The sequence below is a fragment of the Tachyglossus aculeatus genome, chromosome 18 (assembly GCF_015852505.1).
Source record: "Tachyglossus aculeatus isolate mTacAcu1 chromosome 18, mTacAcu1.pri, whole genome shotgun sequence".
Classification (NCBI taxonomy): Eukaryota; Metazoa; Chordata; class Mammalia; order Monotremata; family Tachyglossidae; genus Tachyglossus; species Tachyglossus aculeatus.
This window is the reverse complement of record NC_052083.1, coordinates 86,396-105,504: the sequence shown is the minus strand read 5'-3', so window position 1 is coordinate 105,504 and position 19,109 is coordinate 86,396. Positions and strand designations below refer to the sequence as shown.

General features: G+C 54.6%; 2 protein-coding genes across 2 annotated transcripts in view; both read left to right on the top strand.

Annotated features, from left to right (window-relative positions):
• Positions 1-7,271, top strand: part of PTP4A3 (protein tyrosine phosphatase 4A3) — a 30,766-nt gene extending 23,495 nt beyond the window's left edge. The window contains exons 4-6 of the mRNA XM_038760632.1: positions 2,882-3,012; positions 5,626-5,700; positions 6,684-7,271. Of these exons, the coding sequence (XP_038616560.1) occupies positions 2,882-3,012; positions 5,626-5,700; positions 6,684-6,801 (324 nt within the window). The 3' untranslated portion in view covers positions 6,802-7,271. The remainder of the gene's footprint in view (positions 1-2,881; positions 3,013-5,625; positions 5,701-6,683) is intronic.
• A 5,948-nt stretch (positions 7,272-13,219) lies between these two features.
• TIGD7 (tigger transposable element derived 7) lies at positions 13,220-15,099 on the top strand. The gene has a single exon (XM_038760520.1). The coding sequence runs from the start codon at positions 13,220-13,222 to the stop codon at positions 14,807-14,809; it is 1,590 nt and encodes a 529-aa protein (XP_038616448.1). The 3' UTR covers positions 14,810-15,099.
• Positions 15,100-19,109: the final 4,010 nt, after the last annotated feature.

The following is a 19,109-nucleotide window of genomic DNA, read 5'->3' as shown; positions in this document are numbered from 1 at the left end:
GGAGAGTAGGGGGTAGGGAGAACATGAGTGGTGTGGGGGAGGTATAGGAGGAGCTGAGTGAAGAGAACGCAGGGGGAACACTTTGCAGGGAAGGGACGGAGAGTATAGGGCAGGGTGAGTATAGGCGTTAGGGACTCGGGAGCTTGAGGAGATTCAGGGAGGAACACTAGGGGGAAGGGAAGGGGGAGCACGGGTGGGGCGAGCAAGGGTGGTGGGGGTGCAGGAGGAGCGTAGGGAGTTGGCAGGAACATGGGTGGTGAGAAGAGCTCGGGAGGGCATGGGGGGGTGGCATAAGGGGACTGCTGCGGGGCGGGAGGGGGCTGGGGGGCACAGGGGTTGGGCCTGACCCGTCTGCTAGTTCCTTTTCTGGAGTCCAGTGAGGCGGGTGGTAACCAACCCCTCTTCCTGTCAGAGCCCGTGTTGCAGACGTGGACTCCAATGCTTCCAGTTCACAGGAAAGGAAACCTGCTGATATTCTCCTCAGCCTGTCCCAGCCCACCCCACCATGGGGTCCCGTCTTCCTGCCTCTGTTGGCCCCCGTTGCCCCAAACTTCCCACCTCCCCCAACCGTTTCCCTGTCTCTGCATGGCTTCTCCAGCTCCCACTGCTTTTACACACCTCGCCTGGCACCCCCGACTCCTGGCCTGCCTTGGCCTCCCACTCCCCTCTGTCCGTGCCGTAGGGCCGCAGGAGCTACAGACTCACCCGAACCGCCATTTCCCTTAGCCCCACCCCACTTCTACTCTCTCCACAGGAATGGCAGGCTCCTCCCTGAAGCAAGGGGAGAGCATGTACGGGCCTCTCCCAGCAGGCCCTCCTGGCACCCCCACCCCAAGTCTCCTCAAATCCCTGGGATTTGGGGTTTGTTCCCCTAAGTCTGCAGTGTGGCCAGGGGCTGGGAAGGGTGATGGGGAAGAGCCGATTCCCGGTGTCTGTCAAGGGGGATGAGCCGAAGGGGGTGGACTCAGTTGTAGCAGAGGGTTGGAACTCACTCTCTCACTCTGTCTCTGTCTCTGTCTCTGTCTCTCTCTCTCTCTCTCTCTGTCTCTCTCTCTCTCTCTTCCCCCCCCCCGACCCCCGCCTCCCCTCCCCGCCCCACCAGGCCTGTGAGTCCTGGGTACCGTGGGGGCTGCAGCCCTAGCATGGGTCTAGAAACCTGGGGCCAAGCCAGATTCTAGAGGGAAGAGGGAGCTTCTGCCAATCTGAATGTGGAGGGCAGGGCCTTGGAGGGATTGGGAGAGGGCAGTCTGCTTCCATCTCCGTCCTGGGACATATGGCTGACTTTCTTCCCTTGCCTCCTTCCCTCTCCCTCGCTCCTTCAGGTGCTTCTTGGGCTGCTGATAGGAACTTCCGTGGGAGCAGTTGGCATTGGTTTCTCCAGTTGGCTTTCTGGGTGCTTAGGGCAGGCGCTCTGTTGCCTTGCAAAACAATTCCTTCCTTTTTCCAAGATTTTAATGCTGCGCCTTTATTTCCAAAGCGCGCTCATATTATTGAAGTCATTTTGTCCTCAGAAAATCCCTGTGAGGTAAGGAAAGGCAGGGTATTATCACCACCCGCTTTGTAGACGGGGTAACAGAGGCATGAAGCGGTCACATGACTGACCCCAAAGTCTCACAGCAGGCAAGTGGCAGAGCTGCATTGAGGGGGCCCGCGTTCTCCACCTCGCAGACATATTTTCACTCCACTGCACCAAGCTGCCCGTCCTCTGGGTTTGAAGATGGGGCAGAGTCCGACTGCTGGTTTCCAACTTTAGTGGGCAGGACTGGGAAGGAATCCAGATCTTTCCCCAGACCAGGGACTAGCCACCAACTGGCCATTGGTGAGGTCCAGCTGCTTACCTCCCTGGCGGTTGTGGTGAGGGACCTGGCCTGAGTGGGTTGGGGAGTCTGAAGGGACCCCTCTCTCTTCCCCCTGGCCTGACTGACTGGCCGGAGAAGTCAGAGCCGATATCCCGAATGGCTGGGGCTGCCCCGTCTCTGCCTCCCCCGGAGCCCTTCTCCTGGAAGGGGCACATGAGGCGTTGTGTGGGGCAGATACTGGCCAGGCTCCCTGAATGGTGGTCAGTGGGGGGGAGTACCATGGGACTGAACGGCGGACCTAGGCTGGGGAGCCCAGTCGGCCCAGGGCGAGGGTGGGGGAGAGGACTTCTCCGAGACTCCGCGCTGGCCGATCGGCCGAGCCCAGACTTGTCAGGGTGGCTGGTTCGACGCTTGGCACTCAGCGGGTCCCGTGGGGGGAGCCAGCAGCTTGTTGTTGGCTGCTGGGGTTCTCTCCCGGGTCTGACCAGCCCTCCAGGGTCGGGGGTGGGTGCCTGAGGGGGTGGGGCGGTGACTTGTTTCCCATAATTGAGACCAGGGTAGGGGGTGGAGAGGGTGGGCCCCAGATGCTTTAGGCAGCTCCTGCCAAGGCCCCAGTCAGCTGCACTCCCAGAGACCTGTCCCAGTGTGACCCTGGTTCCCCTGCACCCACGTATCTCTGTCCTGTCTCTGCTCACAGGCCCGGGACTCATGAGGGCTGAGGCCGGGCCTGGTGTGTCATGTGGCTCCCGGGCTGCTCTGCTCGGGGATGGCAATGATGGGGGCGCTGGGAAGCGTCCTGACCCCATCCTGAGCCCGGGAGTCAAGCGTCCTGGAAGAGCTTTGGTCGTGGTGGGGCAGGAGCGAGTGCTCTCTGTTGGCCAGCTCTGAGTCGAGGGGTGTAGGGTGGGGAGGGGGCTCTCCCTTTGCAGACTTGAAGAATACCTGGGACTCCCTTCTCAGCCTCAGTCTGGGCTAGTTTGGGGGCCCGGAAGTCAGCAAGGGGGACGGACGCATTGATCTTGGGGGAGCTCCCCAACCCTGGGATCCGAGCCTCACTGGGGGGTGTGTCCCATCTGCCCCAGGACTGGCCGTTTGATGACGGAGCCCCTCCCCCCAGCAAGGTGGTGGATGACTGGCTGAGCCTGCTCAAAGCCAAGTTCTGTGAAGACCCGGGCTGCTGCGTGGCTGTGCACTGTGTGGCTGGTTTGGGGCGGTGAGTGTCTCGGGAATGCTGGGACCTGGAGAGGAGCATGGGGAGGGGAGGGGAGGGGAGAGAAGGAACGAAGTCTGGCCTAGTGGATAGAGCACAGGCCTGGGCATCGGAAGGTCATGGGTTCTAATCCCGACTCTGCCACTTATCTGCTGTGCGACCTTGGGCAAGTCACTTTATGTCTCTGTGCCTCAGTTACCTCATCTGAAAATGGGAGTTGAGGCTGTGACCGTCACGTGGGACGGGGACTCCGTCCAGCCCAATTCGTCCACCCCAGCGCTTCATACGGTGCCTGGTTCATAGTAAGGGCTTAACAAATACAATTACTATTGTTATTATTCCCTGTGCCTCAGTTTCCTCATCCATAAAATGGGGATTCTATACTTGACTGTACAAGGCTGCCAGTCTGAACAGGGTGACAGGACACCCACTCACCCTCACCCTCCCTTATTCACTCACACTGTTCTGGATGATAGAGGAGGGACAGAGAGGAGGAGGAAGCGGCAGCGGAGGCGACATGGCCCCTCCCCTTGAGAGGGTGTCAAGTGGGAGGAGGGACTGGATAGTCATGCAAACTAAATGAACAGCCCAAATAACAGTATTAAACATTCATAAGAACAACAATGGCCTTACCAAGAATTTCAATGAGGGCTGAAACAGAACTGGATGAGAGTGTTGCAGGGTGGGGTGAATCAAGGGTAAGGCTTCCTGGAGGTGGTGGAGTTGAGTAGACTGTGTCCCACCTGTTTAGCTTCTTTCAACCCTAGCACTTAACACTTTCTTTGACACATAGTAAATGCTTAATCAGTGGTATTTACTGAGTGCTATGTGCTAAGCAAGCTAAGTGCTTGCTTAGAGAAGCAGTGTGGCTCATTGGAAAGAGCCCGGGCTTTGGAATCAGAGGTCATGGGTTCAAATCCCGGCTCCGCCACTTGTCAGCTGTGTGACTTTGGGCATGTCACTTAACTTCTCTGCGCCTCAGTTACCTTATCTGTAAAATGGGGATTAAGACTGAGAGCCCCTGTTGGGACAACCTGATTACCTTGTATCCTCCCCAGCGCTTAGAACAGTGCTTTGCATATAGTAAGCGCTTAACAAATACCATCATTATTATTATTATTATATGCAGAGCACTGTACTAAGTGCATAGGAGAGTACAGTACAACAACTGGTAGACACGTTCCCTGCCCACGAGTTCCCAGTCTAGAAGGGGAAGACAGACGTTAAAATAAATCATGAATATATATGTAAGTGCTGTTGGGCTGAGGGTTGGGTATATATAATAATAATAATAATTATGGTACATAGTAATAATTACTATGTGCCAAGCACTGTTCTAAACACTGGAAGCAGCGTGGCTCAGTGGAAAGAGCATGGGCTTTGGAGTCAGAGGTCATGGGTTCAAATTCCGACTCCACCAGTTGTCAGCTGTGTGACTTTGGGCAAGTCACTTCACTTCTCTGGGCCTCAGTTACCTCATCCGTAAAATGGGGATTAAGACTGTGAGCCCCCCGTGGAACAGCCTGATCACCTTGTAACCTCCCCAGTGCTTAGAACAGTGCTTCACACATAGTAAGCGCTTAACAAATGCCATTATTATTATTAGTACTGGGGTTGATACAAGTTAATCAGGTTGGGCTCTTAATCCCCATTTTACAGATGAGGTCAGTGAGGCCCAGAGAAATTAAGCGACTTGCCTAAAGTCACACAGCAGACACGTGGCAGGTCTGGGATTAGAACCCAGGTCCTTCTGACTCCCAGGCCCATGTACTATCCACTAAGCCACGCTGCTTCTAAAGGGTATAGATTGAAATTCACAGGCTAGGTAAAGGGGAGCGGCAGTAAGGGAAATGAGGGCTTAGTCACGTTAAGCCTCTTGGAGGAGATGTGATGTTAGTAAAGCTCTGAAGGTGAGGAGAGTGAGGGTCTGTCATTTATGAAGGGGGAGGGAGTTCCAGGCCTGAAGGAGGATCTGGGCAAGATATTTGAGGTAGAGGTACAGTGAGTAAGTTGGCTTTAGAGAAGCAAAGTGGGTGGGTTGACGAATATCACAGTTGTCATAATCAGGACTAGGGTTCTGAGGCCATCCTAGTGTGGACCCCAGGCCCTCAATTAATCAATCGTATTTATTGAGCACTTACTATGTGCAGAGCACTATACTAAGCACTTGGTAGAGTTCAACAATTAGCAGACATGTGCCTTGCCCATAACGAGCTTACAGTCTAAGGGGGAGACGCATTAATATGATTAAATAATATATAATTCAAAGATATGTACGTAAGTGCTGTGGGGTTGGGAGTGGGGTGAACATCAACTGTCCAAAGGACAGTGAATGAAATGGTGGAAGAGGGACCTCCGGCGGTCATCGAGTCTCTCCCCTGCTTCTGGGAAAGAACCCACCCCAGCTGTCCCCAGTAGGTTGCCCTGGGCAGGAAGAGGGTGACGGGCCCATCTCTTGGGGGGCCCTTGGCCCCTCACCCCCTGGCTCCAGGGCAGTAGTCCCATTTCCTATCCCCTTGGCTTGAGAACCAGGCAGCCGGGGGCCCCCACCCCAAGGGGGCCAGCTGGCAACTGGGGTGACAACTTGAGGGTGATGTGGGTTTTGTCCATTCCCAGGGCCCCAGTGCTTGTGGCTCTGGCTCTGATCGAGAGCGGCATGAAGTATGAAGACGCCATCCAGTTCATCAGACAGTAAGTCCCCGAAACAGCTTTCCCTTCTTCTGACTGGGCCACGGGTTGCCTCCCTTCCTCCCTCCCTCCTTTCTTCCCTTCCTCCTTTCCTACCTCCCCTGCCAGATACGAGGCTGCCGACCCCTTCTCAGGAGGAGGACCAGGGGGTGTCCAAACTCTTGGCTGACCAGGGATCTAGGGTGGGCAAGTTGGGGTTCATCCTTCCTCCCATTCTGCCCCAGCTGCAGGGCAGGAAATCCAGGGGCCAAGGGAGCGACGCACAGAACTCCCACTTCCTTCCAGCAACAGGCCAAGCCGACGCATTTAAAAACAACTCGTCAGACCCATCCCGCATATACCACACTTCTCTCTCTGGGCTCTCTCTTTGGCCGAACCTTTCCCTTGGGAAGCCCTGCCCCCCGCCCCCCCCCTCCCCCCCGCCCCACCATGCTCCGCTGCTCTGTGCTGTGAGGAGGGTTTCCACAGCGACGGGACCAGCGCCCCGCGAACCCTGCCCCGCGGGCTGGTTGTTTACCAGCAGTGAATCTCCCCCGGGAGAGCAGAGAGCATGAGAACATGGCTGGCTCTTGGCTTACCCGACCCCAGGGTAACCAGCTTGCCAGTGCTGCAGACGTTTAAAGCTGGGCTTGGTTGTGTGTTTCTGAGCTGGGCTGCGCTGGGCACACTCAACCAACCCCTGGGGCCTTCTGAGGCTCGTTTTCACAGAGGCGGTTTTGTGTGTGGGTTTGGGTCTGGGTTTGTGTGTTCATCCTGAGAGTTTCCCCAAGGTGAGTGGTCAGAAGTCACCATCTCTGACCTGGGGCAGGGTAGACCAGAACTTCAGGTTCGGAGTCGAGTCTGCTCTTACGTGAACACCTCAGCCAAACTCTGCCCCTGGACCCTGTTCCCGATTCTCCCTGGGGCCTGGTCCCAGCTCTCCCCAGACCCAGTTCCTGACTCTTCACAGACCCTATCATTGATTCTCCCCTTTCCTTCTCTTCCAGGAAGCGTAGAGGTGCAATCAACAGCAAACAGTTAACATATTTGGAAAAATACCGGCCAAAACAGAGATTGAGATTCAAGGACCCTCACAACCATAAGAACAAGTGCTGCATCATGTAACCTCAGCTGCCTCTTGCCAACACTCACAACTGCGGCTTCATAGACACACCCACATACTCCATCTCTCACTCACACAACCCCCCCCCCCCCCCCCACGAACTCTTTCTTTCACAAACACACACACACTCACACTCTCACAGAGTTGATAAGCAGGGAGCTGGAGGGTGTGGACTTAAGTAGCACTGACTTCTCCCCTCACCGCCCACCTGTCCGACTTTCCTGAAAAGAGTTTTCCTCTTGAACAGTTGCTGCAATCAAACCTGGAGAGGAAAAGACCATTCTGCCTCTTAACCGCCCTATGTTGAATTAGAGGACCTGCTGGGCTGTTTCCTTTTTTAAAATAATTTCCTTTCCCCCAACACCTCCAGCCCCTTGTAGGCAGGATTTTGTCCTTGTAAATGATCCAACCTAAGACGGGCAAGGATATTCCGAGTCTAAAATACAATAAAAGCTTCTCCTGGCTCTCTGAGTGAAAGAGGGTGGGGTGGGTGATTGAGGGTCACAGGGGGACTATGGGAGGTGGGTCCTTTGGTAGTGGCCCAGTTGCTTCCATAGTGGAGGGATCGACCAGCCCTTCTGCATCTGACTTTCCTGCCCTTTGATGTAAGTGTTATCAAGCCTTGATCATCCCCGTGATCCAGGCAGGAGGAAAGGGGTGAGGTCCAAGGGGGTCCTGCAGGACTTGTCATCTCCAGTGTTGGCAGAGGGATGAGAGCCACTGCTGTGGTCTGTGGGGGCCCACAGGGTGGTAGGAGAAGCTGGTAGCCAGACCTGCAATGATGAGAACGTTAGAAAGTAATTATGGTTCCGTCACTACACAGTTTTCTGGATAGCCCAGGGTGGATAATAGCAAGCTGGTAGTTTCTGATGCAGTTCTCATCAGGTAGCTTCATTGTGTTTCCCCCTCAACCAGCTTTTACTTGAAGGCCATTGGTGGGAGGAGAGAAGGTTTTCTGGATCCTAAAGGGAAGCAGCGAGGCCTAGGGAATAGAACATGGGCCTGGAAGTCCAAAGGACCTGAGTTCTAATCCCAGCTCCACCACTTGTAATAATCATAATAATGATGGCATTTGTTAAGCGCTTACTAAGTGCAAAGCACTGTTCTAAGCGCTGGAGAGGTAACAAGGTGATCAGGTTGTCCCACAGGGGGCTCACAGTCTTAATTCCCATTTTACAGATGAGGGAACTGAGGCACAGAGAAGTTAAGTGACTTCTGGGCAAGTCACTTCTCTGTGCCTCAGTTACCTCATCTGTAAAGTGGGGTTTAAGATGGAGCCCCATGTGGGACAGAGACTGTGTCCAACCTGATTACCTTGTATCTACTCCAGCACTTGGAACAGTGCTTGACACATTAGCGCTTAAAAAATACCATTATTATTGTTAAAGGGCCATCTTGGAAGTGCTGTTGCATAGGGGAAAGATCACAGGCCTGGGAGTCAGAGGACTTGAGTTCTAATTCTGATCCTGCCACTTGCCTGACCTTGGGCAAGTTACATAACTAAGCTGTGCTTCAGTTTCCTCACCTGTAAAATGGGGAGGGGTTAAATATCTGTCCTCCCTCCTAATTAGACTGTGAGTCCCATGTGGGACAGGGACTGTAATCTGACCTCGTCATTTCCTATCTACCCCAGCGTTTAGTACAGTATTTGCCACATAAGAAGCACTTTATACCACAATAATTTTTATCCACAGGGAAATAACTTGATCACAGAGGGTCCCTTGGTAGGGTGATGGTACCCTCCATTGGGGGAGGATTCTGTATGTGGCGTGATCCTTCTGTCTCAAGATATCCAGAAGTGACCAGGTTGCTGGATAGATTTCACTATCGTTCTGAGTTTATCCAGATTTCTCTGAATTTTCTCCCCACGTCTCAGTGGACAGTGTGAGTTGACTTGAAGCGATGAGGTGAGGGACTAGGGGCACTCTGGCAGGAAAATGGGAGGGAGAGAGAGAGAGAGAGAGAGAGAGAGAGAGAGAGTGTGTGTGTGTGTGTGTGTGTGTGTGTGTTTACCTATGTATATAGAGGAGACAGCACTGGAGGCTGGGTGGGGTGTGGCCTTGTATCTCATTCTTCCCTTCCCCCCATCTCCAGGGTGCCAAACATGGCTGTTTAGGGATGTGGTTGGGGCCAGACCATGGGCAGTGTGTGAAAGTGAGCTGAAGTCGGTCACATCTGAAAGCCTGTACGAATATTACACTGTGCATAAAGCTTGGTAAACACTTGGAGCCTGTGGAGCACAGACCCAGTACTCGTTTACACAGCAGTTGGTAAGATCCACAATCTAGCTGGGGTTCTGCTGTAGTGGCAGTAGGAGGCCAAGTCGAATCTACTTTTGTGGAGCACCAGGTGGGCACTCGGCCGTGGTTTACACTGCCGCATGCTTGAGGCTGGCAGGGGCCCTGGTCTGGAGGTGTAGCTGGGCTACTTCCTGTCACCCCTGCTGTGGGGGCCAAGAGGTCCCAGTCCCACCAAGAGGGAGGAGCAGCAGATGATGGAGGTGGTGGTGTGGTCTGTGAGGGCGTTAAGCAATGCTGCCAGGCAAATGCCTCCTCCTTTGGGTGGAGGCCTGGGCCTGCCAGGAGGGGCCGGGACCACCGAGAGTCAGGGTGGTCTGAACCCCTCCACAGGCTCACTGACGGAGTTTGCACACATCTCTTCCCAGGCCTCAGGTTCCCTTTGGGGAAAGGAAATGAATTACGAGTCCCACAGCTGAAGCACACATTTTAGCAGAGACCAACTAGGAGTGGCCCAACATAGCCAGTTCCAAAAGGTGAAAGTGAGGGAAGGGGCCCTGGGGGGTTTCTGCTAACACTAGCATGGGGCCCCGTCTGCAGTGGGCTCTCAGTAAGTACCATTGGTCGGTGAAAATGAGCGACAAGCTGAATAGGATCTTGTTTCTGGGTCAACTACGGGCGCTTCCTGGAAACCAGGTTTCAGCATAGCTGAGGCTCCCCCTCCATAACTCCCAGAGATGATGAGGGTGGGTGGGAGAACACTGAGGTGCTAACTGAGGGTGGGTGGGAGAACACTGAGGAACTGACATTGCTCGGCAGATGAGTCATGCAGAGTGAGATTACTGTTGGATGTAGAAAACCATTAAATGTTCAGTTTTTACATTTTGATCATCATCATTATGGTATTTGTTAAGGGCTTACTGTGTGCCAGGCATTATACTAAGCACTGGGGTGGATACAAGCAAATCAGGTTGGACACAATCCCTGACCCGTGTGGGGCTCACAGTCTCAATCCCCCTTTTACAGATGAGGTAACTGAGGCAATGAGAAGTGAAGTGACCTGCCCAAGGTCCCTCAGCAGACAAGTGACAGAGACAGAATTAGAACCCATGACCTTCTGCCTCCCAGGCCCATGCTCTAACCACTACATTATGTAAAAGGATTTGAAAGTCACTTTCTTTCATAACCATTCGTAAAAATTCTTCCAATACAGTTGAAAATCCTGCTGAGGTCTGGGCCGCACTGAAGTTCTCATAGCTAAAACACCTGCCAGGGATGTGCCGGTCAGTCTGTGAAGGGACGGGGCAGAAAGCCGCTTGGCCTGGTGAAGGTTGAGGCCCATATTCCCTCATATTCCTCCCATTTCTCGAGTTTGCCTCCTTGGGCCTTGCCCTTGACTCCCCTGTCACTTTCAGTCAGGATATGGGGTCAGTCACCAAATCCTTTCAGTTCTTCCCACCATACTTCCAGAATCGGCCCCTCCCTCCCCACCCGGACTGCTATCACACCGGTTCAAGCACTTGTCAGATCCTGCCTCAACTACCGCATCAGCCGCCTTCCTGACTCGCTGCCTCCAGCTTCTCCCGTCTCCAATCCACACTCCATTCTGCCGCCCATACCGTTTTTTCTAAAAATTGTTGGGTGCACATCTCCCCACTCCTCAAAAACTCTCAAGGGCTGCCCATCCACCACCGCCTCAAGCAGAAATTCTTCACCGTTGGCTTTAAGACACTCCCTCTCCCACCGTAGCCCAGCCCACACACCTCGCTCCTCTAATAAAGTGCTTGGTGCATTGTAAGCGCTTAACCAATACCATAATTATAGTAACAACCTACTCAACCGTGCCTCGCTTTCCCCTCTCGTCGTCCACCGCCCTCCCCCCCCCCCCCCCATCATCATTATAGTACATGTTAAGCGCTTACTATGGGCCAGGTCTCGTACTAAGCAGTGGGGTGGATATAAGCAAATCGGGGTGGATACAGTGCCTGTCCCACATGGGGCTCACGGCCTCCACCCTCATTTTACAGATGAGGGAATTGCGGCACAGAGAAGTGACTTGCTCAAGGTCACCCAGCAGACAAGCAACATATCAGGCCGACCACTATTCTCCCCACCGACAAAACTCAACTAAAACCCATCTCCTCCGGGAAGCCTTCCCTGCCTACCCTCTCACGGTCCTGCCATTCTCTCTCTGCCCCTCCTGCCGCTCTAGCAGTTCAGGGCCGCCGCCTCCGTGCTGCCCTCCTCCACCCCCAGCCTTCCGATGACTGCGCCCCGGGGCCTCCCCTTCCTCTGGATGAGGTGAACGACTGCCTCGGCTACACCGAGGGCTCCGCAAGGACGGGGATCCTGTCGACTGACTGACTGTGGGTAGGGACTGTCTCTATATGTTGCCAACTTCCCAAGCGCTTAGTACAGTGCTCTGCACACAGTAAGCGCTCATTAAATACAATTGATTGATTGATTGACTGACTGACTGTCCTTTACTTATAGGGAAGCAGCGTGGCTCAGTGGAAAGAGCCCGGGCTTTGGAGTCAGAGGTCATGGGTTCGAATCCTGGCTCTGCCACATGTCTGCTGTGTGACCTTTTATGTGTATGTTTGGTTTTGTTCTCTGTCTCCCCCTTTTGTGAGCCCACTGTTGGGTAGGGACTGTCTCTATATGTTGCCAATTTGTACTTCCCAAGCGCTTAGTACAGTGCTCTGCACACAGTGAGCGCTCAATAAATATGATTGATGATGATGATGACCTTGGGCAAGTCACTTAACTTCTCTGAGCCTCAGTTACCTCATCTGTAAAATGAGGATTAAGACTGTGAGGCCCACGTGGGACAACTTGATCCCATTGTATCCCCCCGGCGCTTAGAACAGTGCTTTGCACATAGTAAGCGCTTAACAAATGCCATTATTATTATTATTATTATTTCGGCAACACGGGGGTAACACAACCGCCCGACTGAGCGGCTGACTGACTGATGGGCTGACGGAGAGATTGGGGGCCCGGGAGCCTGCGAGGACGCTGAGGCGGTGCCCCGTGCTGCCACCTCCCCGCAGTTGAGGCGGAAAGGGACGAGAGCCCAGACCTGGAGCTGCCACCTTCCAGGACCAAGCACGTTTCAGACCTGCCCATGAACTCAATGAATGAATGAATGAATGAAGGCTGTCCATCACCTCACCTCCCTTCTCTCCTTCTCCAGCCCAGCCCGCACCCTCCGCTCCTCTGCCGCTAATCTCCTCACCGTTAGGCCTCGTTCTCGCCTGTCCTGCCGTCGACCCCCGGTCCACGTCATCCCCCTGGCCTGGAATGCCCTCCCACCCAACATCCGCCAAGCTCACTCTCTTCCTCCCTTCAAGGCCCTACTGAGAGCTCACCTCCTCCAGGAGGCCTTCCCAGACTAAGCCCCTTCCTTCCTCTCCCCCTCGACCCCCTCTCCATCCCCCCCATCTTACCTCCTTCCCTTCCCCACAGCACCTGTATATATGTATATATGTTTGTACATATTTATTCATCTGTTCATCTTACTTGTACATATCTATTCTATTTATTTTATTAGTATGTTTGGTTTTGTTCTCCGTCTCCCCCTTTTAGACTGTAAGCCCACTGTTGGGTAGGGACTGTCTCTATATGTTGCCAACTTGGACTTCCCCAGCGCGTAGTACAGTGCTCTGCACACAGTAAGCGCTCAATAAATACGATTGATGATGATGATGAATGAATGAAGGGCCAACGCCGCCTGCTCGCACCCCTGCAGGGTCCCCAAACGGGCGCGACCCGCTCCGCCGCGGGGGGAAGCAGGCGCAGGGTCGGGCGCAACCGCCCCCCCCCCCCCCCCCACCCCGCGGCACCTGGGAACCTCTAGTCCGAGCCACCCGGCCGGCCGTCCGTCCCACCAGCCCCAGAAGGCGGCAGGGCCGTCCGCCTGAGCATGCTCCAAAGGGGAGGGGGAGAAGGTCTCCCGCGCGCGGCATTCTGGGATGAGTAGTCTGGGCCACCGCCGAGCTCCGAAGCCGGCGCCTGCCGCCGCACTACAAGTCCCAGGATGCTGCGGGGCCCGGGCCCTCCGGCCGTCCTCGGGCGCCCCCCACCGGCCCGGCCCGGCGCGGCACCCGGCGTCCGCCCGTCCCCCGGCCCGCCCCCCACCGGCCCCTCCATTGTTGGGCGCTGACATTCGGGGAAGTTCAGCATGAGTAAGAGAGGCAAGTACGCCACGCTGAACCTGGAGGCCAAAATGAAGGTCTTGAGCCGGATCGAGGACGGCCAGTCCGTCAAGAGCGTCATGGACGAGTTTGGGATCGCCAAGTCGACCTTCTACGACATCAAGAAGAACAGGCAGTCCATCCTGGACTTCGTGGCCAAGCAGGACAGGCCCCTGGTGGTGGCGGGGCAGCGGAAGCGGACCACCGGGGCCAAGTTCGGGGACGTGGAGGAGGCCGTGCTGGCCTGGTACCGGCGCCAGCGGGCGGCCGGCGTGCCCGTGCGGGGCGTGGAGCTGCAGGCGGCCGCCGAGCGCTGCGCCCGGCGCTTCGGCCGGACCGACTTCAAGGCCAGCACCGGCTGGCTCTTCCGCTTCCGCAACCGGCACGCCATCGGGGGCCGGAGGGCCGCCGCGGAGGGGGCCCGCGTGGACCCCGAGGCCGTGGAGCGGTTCCTGAAGAAGCTGGCGCTCATCATCAAGCACGAGCAGCTGCTCCTGGCGCAGGTGTACAACGGCGACGAGACCGGCCTCTTCTGGAAGCCCCTGCCGGGCGACACGCGGGCCGGACGCGGGGACGCCCGCCCGCCCACCGGGACGCGGAACCAGCTCTCAGCATTCCTGTGCGCCAACGCCAGCGGGACGCACAAGCTCAAGTCGGTGGTCATCGGGCCGTCCAAGAAGCCCGTCGCCCTGGCTGAGGTTCCGGCAGCGGCAGCCGCGCTGCCCGTCATCTACAAGCGCGGTGCCCCCTGGTTCACCCGGGAGTCGTTCTCCGAGTGGTTCTTTCAGAACTTCATCCCGGAGGTCCGAGCCTTCCAGCTGAACATCTTGAAGCTGGAGGAGGACGACGTCAAGGCGGTGCTGCTGCTGGACAAGACGCCCGCGCACCCCACGGCCAAGGAACTCGCCAGCCCAGACGGCAGGATCAAGTGCCTGTGCCTCCCCGCCCACGCCTCCCCGCTGATCCAGCCCATGGCCCAGGGCGTGATCCTGAGCTGTAAGCAGCTCTACCGGCACAAGCAGCTGGAGGAGCGTCTGGTCGTCTGGGAGCAGGGCGATGAAGAGCGGGACAGCAGGGGAGAGAAGGCCACGGCCAAGGCCCAAGCCTACAACATGAAAAGTGCCATCTTCAACTGGGCCAAGAGCTGGGATGAGGTGGAGCCCGCCACGATTGCTAATGCCTGGAAAAACCTCCTTTACCGGTCAGAGCCGGAGTTGGATCTGCAGGGCTTGGAGGATGGGGATTATCAGGAGGTCCTAGAGCGCTGTGGCGAGGTGGAGGCCAGCTTGCACGACGTCCGGGAGTGGCTCAAGGGCGACGAGGAGGACGCAGGCTACCCCGACGACCCCCAGCGCGACCCAGCCGGGGATGGGGGCGTCCAGGACGGCGAAGGGGCCGAAGGAGACGAGGGAGGGCAGCGGGCTGCCAAATTTAAATTATCCAAAGTGCGGGAGAACCTGGACTGCCTGCTTGACTTTGTCGACACCACTCTCGAGTTCCAGCGGTTTTATTTCACTCTGAAAGAGATGCAGCAGGAAGTGATCAAGAAGCAGTTCCAGAGGGGAAGTCCAGCGTAGGAGGGGTGGAAGCTACTCAGGCCAAGGGTTCAGGAAATTAAGGGTTCTGTCAATGTGCCTTCAACTTCTGGGCCCAGCAATTGTTTCTCAGTCATCAGAGGACTTCTAAGTCGATGATTTCATCGTACAACTGGGAGAAATGTCTCTTCTCTGCCCAGGGGCTCTCTTCTTGCCCTCTCTCCCTCTCAGCTTTTTCTTCTCCCAGTCTTTTATGCCTCTGCCTCTCCTCTTTTGGTTCTCTCTCTCCTCTCTCCTCCCCTCTCCTTTATCCTCTCTTCTCTTTCTCTTCTCTCCCTCCCCCTCCTCTCTCTTCCTCCACATTCTTGCATCTCTGTCTTTTCTTTCCCCAGTTCTCTTCCCCTCATCTTTCTCCCTTCATGCGGCCCCTCTCCTCTCTGCCCTGCCCTCTCCCCGATTCTCTCAGTCTCTTTCCCATCTACGCTCCTTTTGCCCTCCCTTCCTCCCTCCCTCCACCTGGGCTGCCACTTCCCTGAATATGAGAGATTTTGCTGCTTAAGCATAGTGGAGGCTAAGATGTCCCATGGGCCCAGGGCCATACCCCTGGATCCTGCCACCATTGTGTATATATATATATATACACATACACACAAGCCCCTGGTGATGGTAGAGAAGTAGAAGTCACCTATATATATATAGAAGCCATTTGTGGAGTGTCACTTTGCTCATTAACTTACCCCATTTTATTTACTGGTACCAATTTATATCTTAGTTTATAGTTTGTCCTTCCCTGGAAAGTAATAAAACTGCATTTCTTTAAAACCGTTCTGCAGTTGGGACTTCACTAATTCTTACTTTATGCTGTGCAGTCAGATGCACCATGGTTTAAGTCTCCCTCTTCCTGCCCACTCTCTCCCTTCCCCCCTGCCTTGAATGCTCTTGTCCTTTGGAGATCTGCATCTTAATGGTGTCCGAAGCCTGTGTCCACAGACACAGGGCTGGGCACCCGTGGCCTGCCGAAGGCCTGGCTGGTGGGGTGCTAGTCATGGGCTTGGAGTAAGGTGAGGGGCGGCGAGGGGTTGGAAGATTCTCAAGTTGGCGCATTCCCTCCGTGATTTTGTTTTTAAGACCCAAGCCTTGTGGTTGAGGCCTGGACTGGTCCAGCCATGTGCATTGGGGATGAGTGTGCAGGGAAATAGCACTTCAGGTCTCTGGAGGGCTCTCCCACTCTGCCCCGGTTCTCTGCTCCAGGTTTCTGAGGGCTCTCCCACTCCAGTGACAGACTCAGATGCAAGAGTCTGAGTCCCCCTGACCCAGCCTCCCCGCCGCCCCCCAAACCATCAGCCACCCTTCATGCGGGGTTGTTACTGGTTTCCATAATCCGCAGTGCGCTGAATAGGGCTTCTGGCTGGTGGTGTGTGGGCTGGGGACTGATTCACAGAGTGGGGGGCGGAGAGTCAAGAATCACTCTCCCGCCATGATGCCACCATGGTTGGCTCCCTGTACTCATGAGCTTCAGCTCCAAGTGTGTCTGTGGCAAGGTCTTTCTGGTGTTTTTATCTGTGCCGTTAGTGCCTCTGGGCCTGGGTCCGTCCGGGGAGGTATATTCTTGGACAGTGGTTTTCCTGGAAGAAGTCCCACTTGGTGCCCGGCTCTGAACAGCCAGTCTGACTCCAGGAACTAGCCCGAGATCTGCAGGGATGGTGCAGTGCTGCCAGAACTGAGTTCCAGGAGCATTTGTTCCACTTCCAAATGTGCCCCAAGTTCCTTGGGTTCAGCTAGGCTGCCTGCTTGATGGGTGGCCTTCTGGACTTTTCTTGTCCCAGTCTGGTCTCTTGGCCAAAGCCCTTGAGCTCTTGGCCAGGTGGACTTGGCCTGGTATTCTCAGATGCAATCAGAGACTCTACTGTGTGAACTGCGGTTTGGATCCCACAAGTCCAAACTGCAAAAACACAGAGAAATTTCTGGGGCTGGTTCAGATACAAATTCTTTCTTCAACCCATCTCTCCAAGGAGTCATCTCCTGCTCGGAGAAGTGCGAAGGGCCTGCACTTTCTGCAGGGGCAGGCGCGAAGGCCTCCTGGAAGACAGTCTCCTTGAGGTAGATCATTGTGTTCAAGGAACGTGTCTACCGACTCTCTTGGACTCTCCCAAGCACTTACTACAGCGCTGTGCACACACAAAGTGCTCAATGACTACCGTGGATTGATTGATTGAGATCTTCCATGGGAAATAGCATGGTAGAGTCCCTCTTGGAGGGCGACTTTCCCCAGAACGAGAGTCGGTGTCCATCTTGCAGTTCTAAAGATTCGTTCGGCGTTTTCACCAGAAGCTCCAGCTTTTGTGGCTCTGAAGCTGAGGAAGCCAGCTTAAGAAAGAAAAGTTCAAGGGCCTTTGGTCTCCACATAGCAACAGGACAGGGCTCCTCAGAGAAAACACTGGGTGCATCCTGGAGGCTGAAGGAGGAGTCACTGGGTTCTGGCTCCATGTGCAGCCCAGCCCAGCACAACCCAGGGCTGGTTGTCCAAAGGCACAGTTGACAGGCTGCACCTGGGGGCGGGGAGGGGGGCTGGGGAAGCCAATCGGACAAATACACAAACTGGTCAGGCCCGGTCAAAAGCACTCCAAGGAGAAAACAGTATGAAGAATTAAGCCAGAGGGACAACTTCAAATAAGTAAGCATGGTTTCTTGCAAATGGGCACCCCGTTAAAAGCGGGTTACAAAAGGTATTAGTTCTCAGGAAACAACACAGACTTATTTAAGAAGAGAGCCACAGTCTCTCAAAAGGTTTCGCCGTCAACCTGTGCCTACTCTTTCTGTCTGCCTGCCTTTGGGCAAGCTCTCTGCCCATTTCTCCCTGCCCACTGGTGTCTTCTCATCTGTCTGGATTGAGTGAGCTCTCTGTCCTTTTCTGGCTGACTCCCTGTCTGGGTCTCTGGGTCTCTGTCTGGATTGAGCAGGCTATCTTCCAGTCCCTGAAACCTGATTCCTACTCGGAGAGCCTGTCTCTCATGGGATCGCTTTTTGGGAGGGCGGATGACCGGTTGCCGCCCACCCACCGAGAGCAGCAGCCTTCCCACCCCACCCTGAACAGCGAGGCATCGGGACCCGCGTCACAGCAGCCAGCACGAAGACACCCAGAAATAAGTTCCAGCACCGGAGGAAATGCTCTGACAACAGCCAGAGATGCTACCGAGATGGGTCGATGAAAATGATGAAACGATCAAAAGCCACTGCAGTAGTACAATTAATCAGTCAGTCAATAGTAGTTATTGAGTACTTACTGTGTCTGGAGCATTGGACTAAGCCCTTGGGAGAGTACCATATAACAGAGTTGGCAGACACAGTCCATGACCACATGGAGCTTACAATCTAGACAGGCGATAGTAATATAAAGAAATAAATTACGGATATGGACGTAAGTACTGTGAGGCAGAGGGAGGGGTGAAGAAAGGGAGCAAATCCAAGAGTAAGTACATCCACAACTGTATTGGAATCAACAAGTAAGCCTGGAAAAGCCTGCCCTGGGACAAGCAGATCAAGCTGTGGAAATGGCCTGGCCAGTGCTGAAGAGATCAGGGCTGTGCAGACTGCCACCAAGGCTGCCCGTGTAGGGGAAGCCCAACACTCAGCCCAAGATTTTCATCAGCAACACGAGTCTTAAATAACTATGTTATCTGTTAAGTGCTTACTATGTGCCAAGCATCGTAATAAGTGCTGGGTGGGTACTAGATAATCAGATCAGACATAGTTGGACACAAGAGGCTCACAGTCCAAGTAGGAGGAAGAACAGATGAAGAAACTGAGACAGAGAAGTTAAGTGAATTGCCCAAGTTTTGGCAGTAGGCTCGTGGCAGAGCCAGTACTAGGACCCAGCTCCCCTGATTCCCAGGCCCATACTCTTTCCATTAGGCAATGCTGCTTCGCCTCCTGCTTTAATGCTGTAACCAAATTCTGCTACCCAAGCAGTAAGCAATAGGCTGATCTACAGATAGAGTCATTCATTCATTCAGTCGAGTCATTGAGTGCTTACTGTGTGCAGAGCACTGTACTAAGTGCTTGGGAAGTACAACTTGGCAACATATAGAGACAGTCCCTACCCAACAACAGGCTCACAGTCTAGAAGGGGAGACAGACAACAAAACAAAACGTGGACTGGTGTCAAGCCATCAGAATAAATAGAAGTAAAGCTAGATGCACATCATTAACAAAATAAATAGAATAGTAAATATGTACAAGTAAAATGAATAGAGTAATAAAACTGTACAAATGTATATACAGGTGCTGTGGGGAGGGGAAGGAGGTAGGGAGGGGGAGAGGAAGGGGGCTCAGTCTGGGAAGG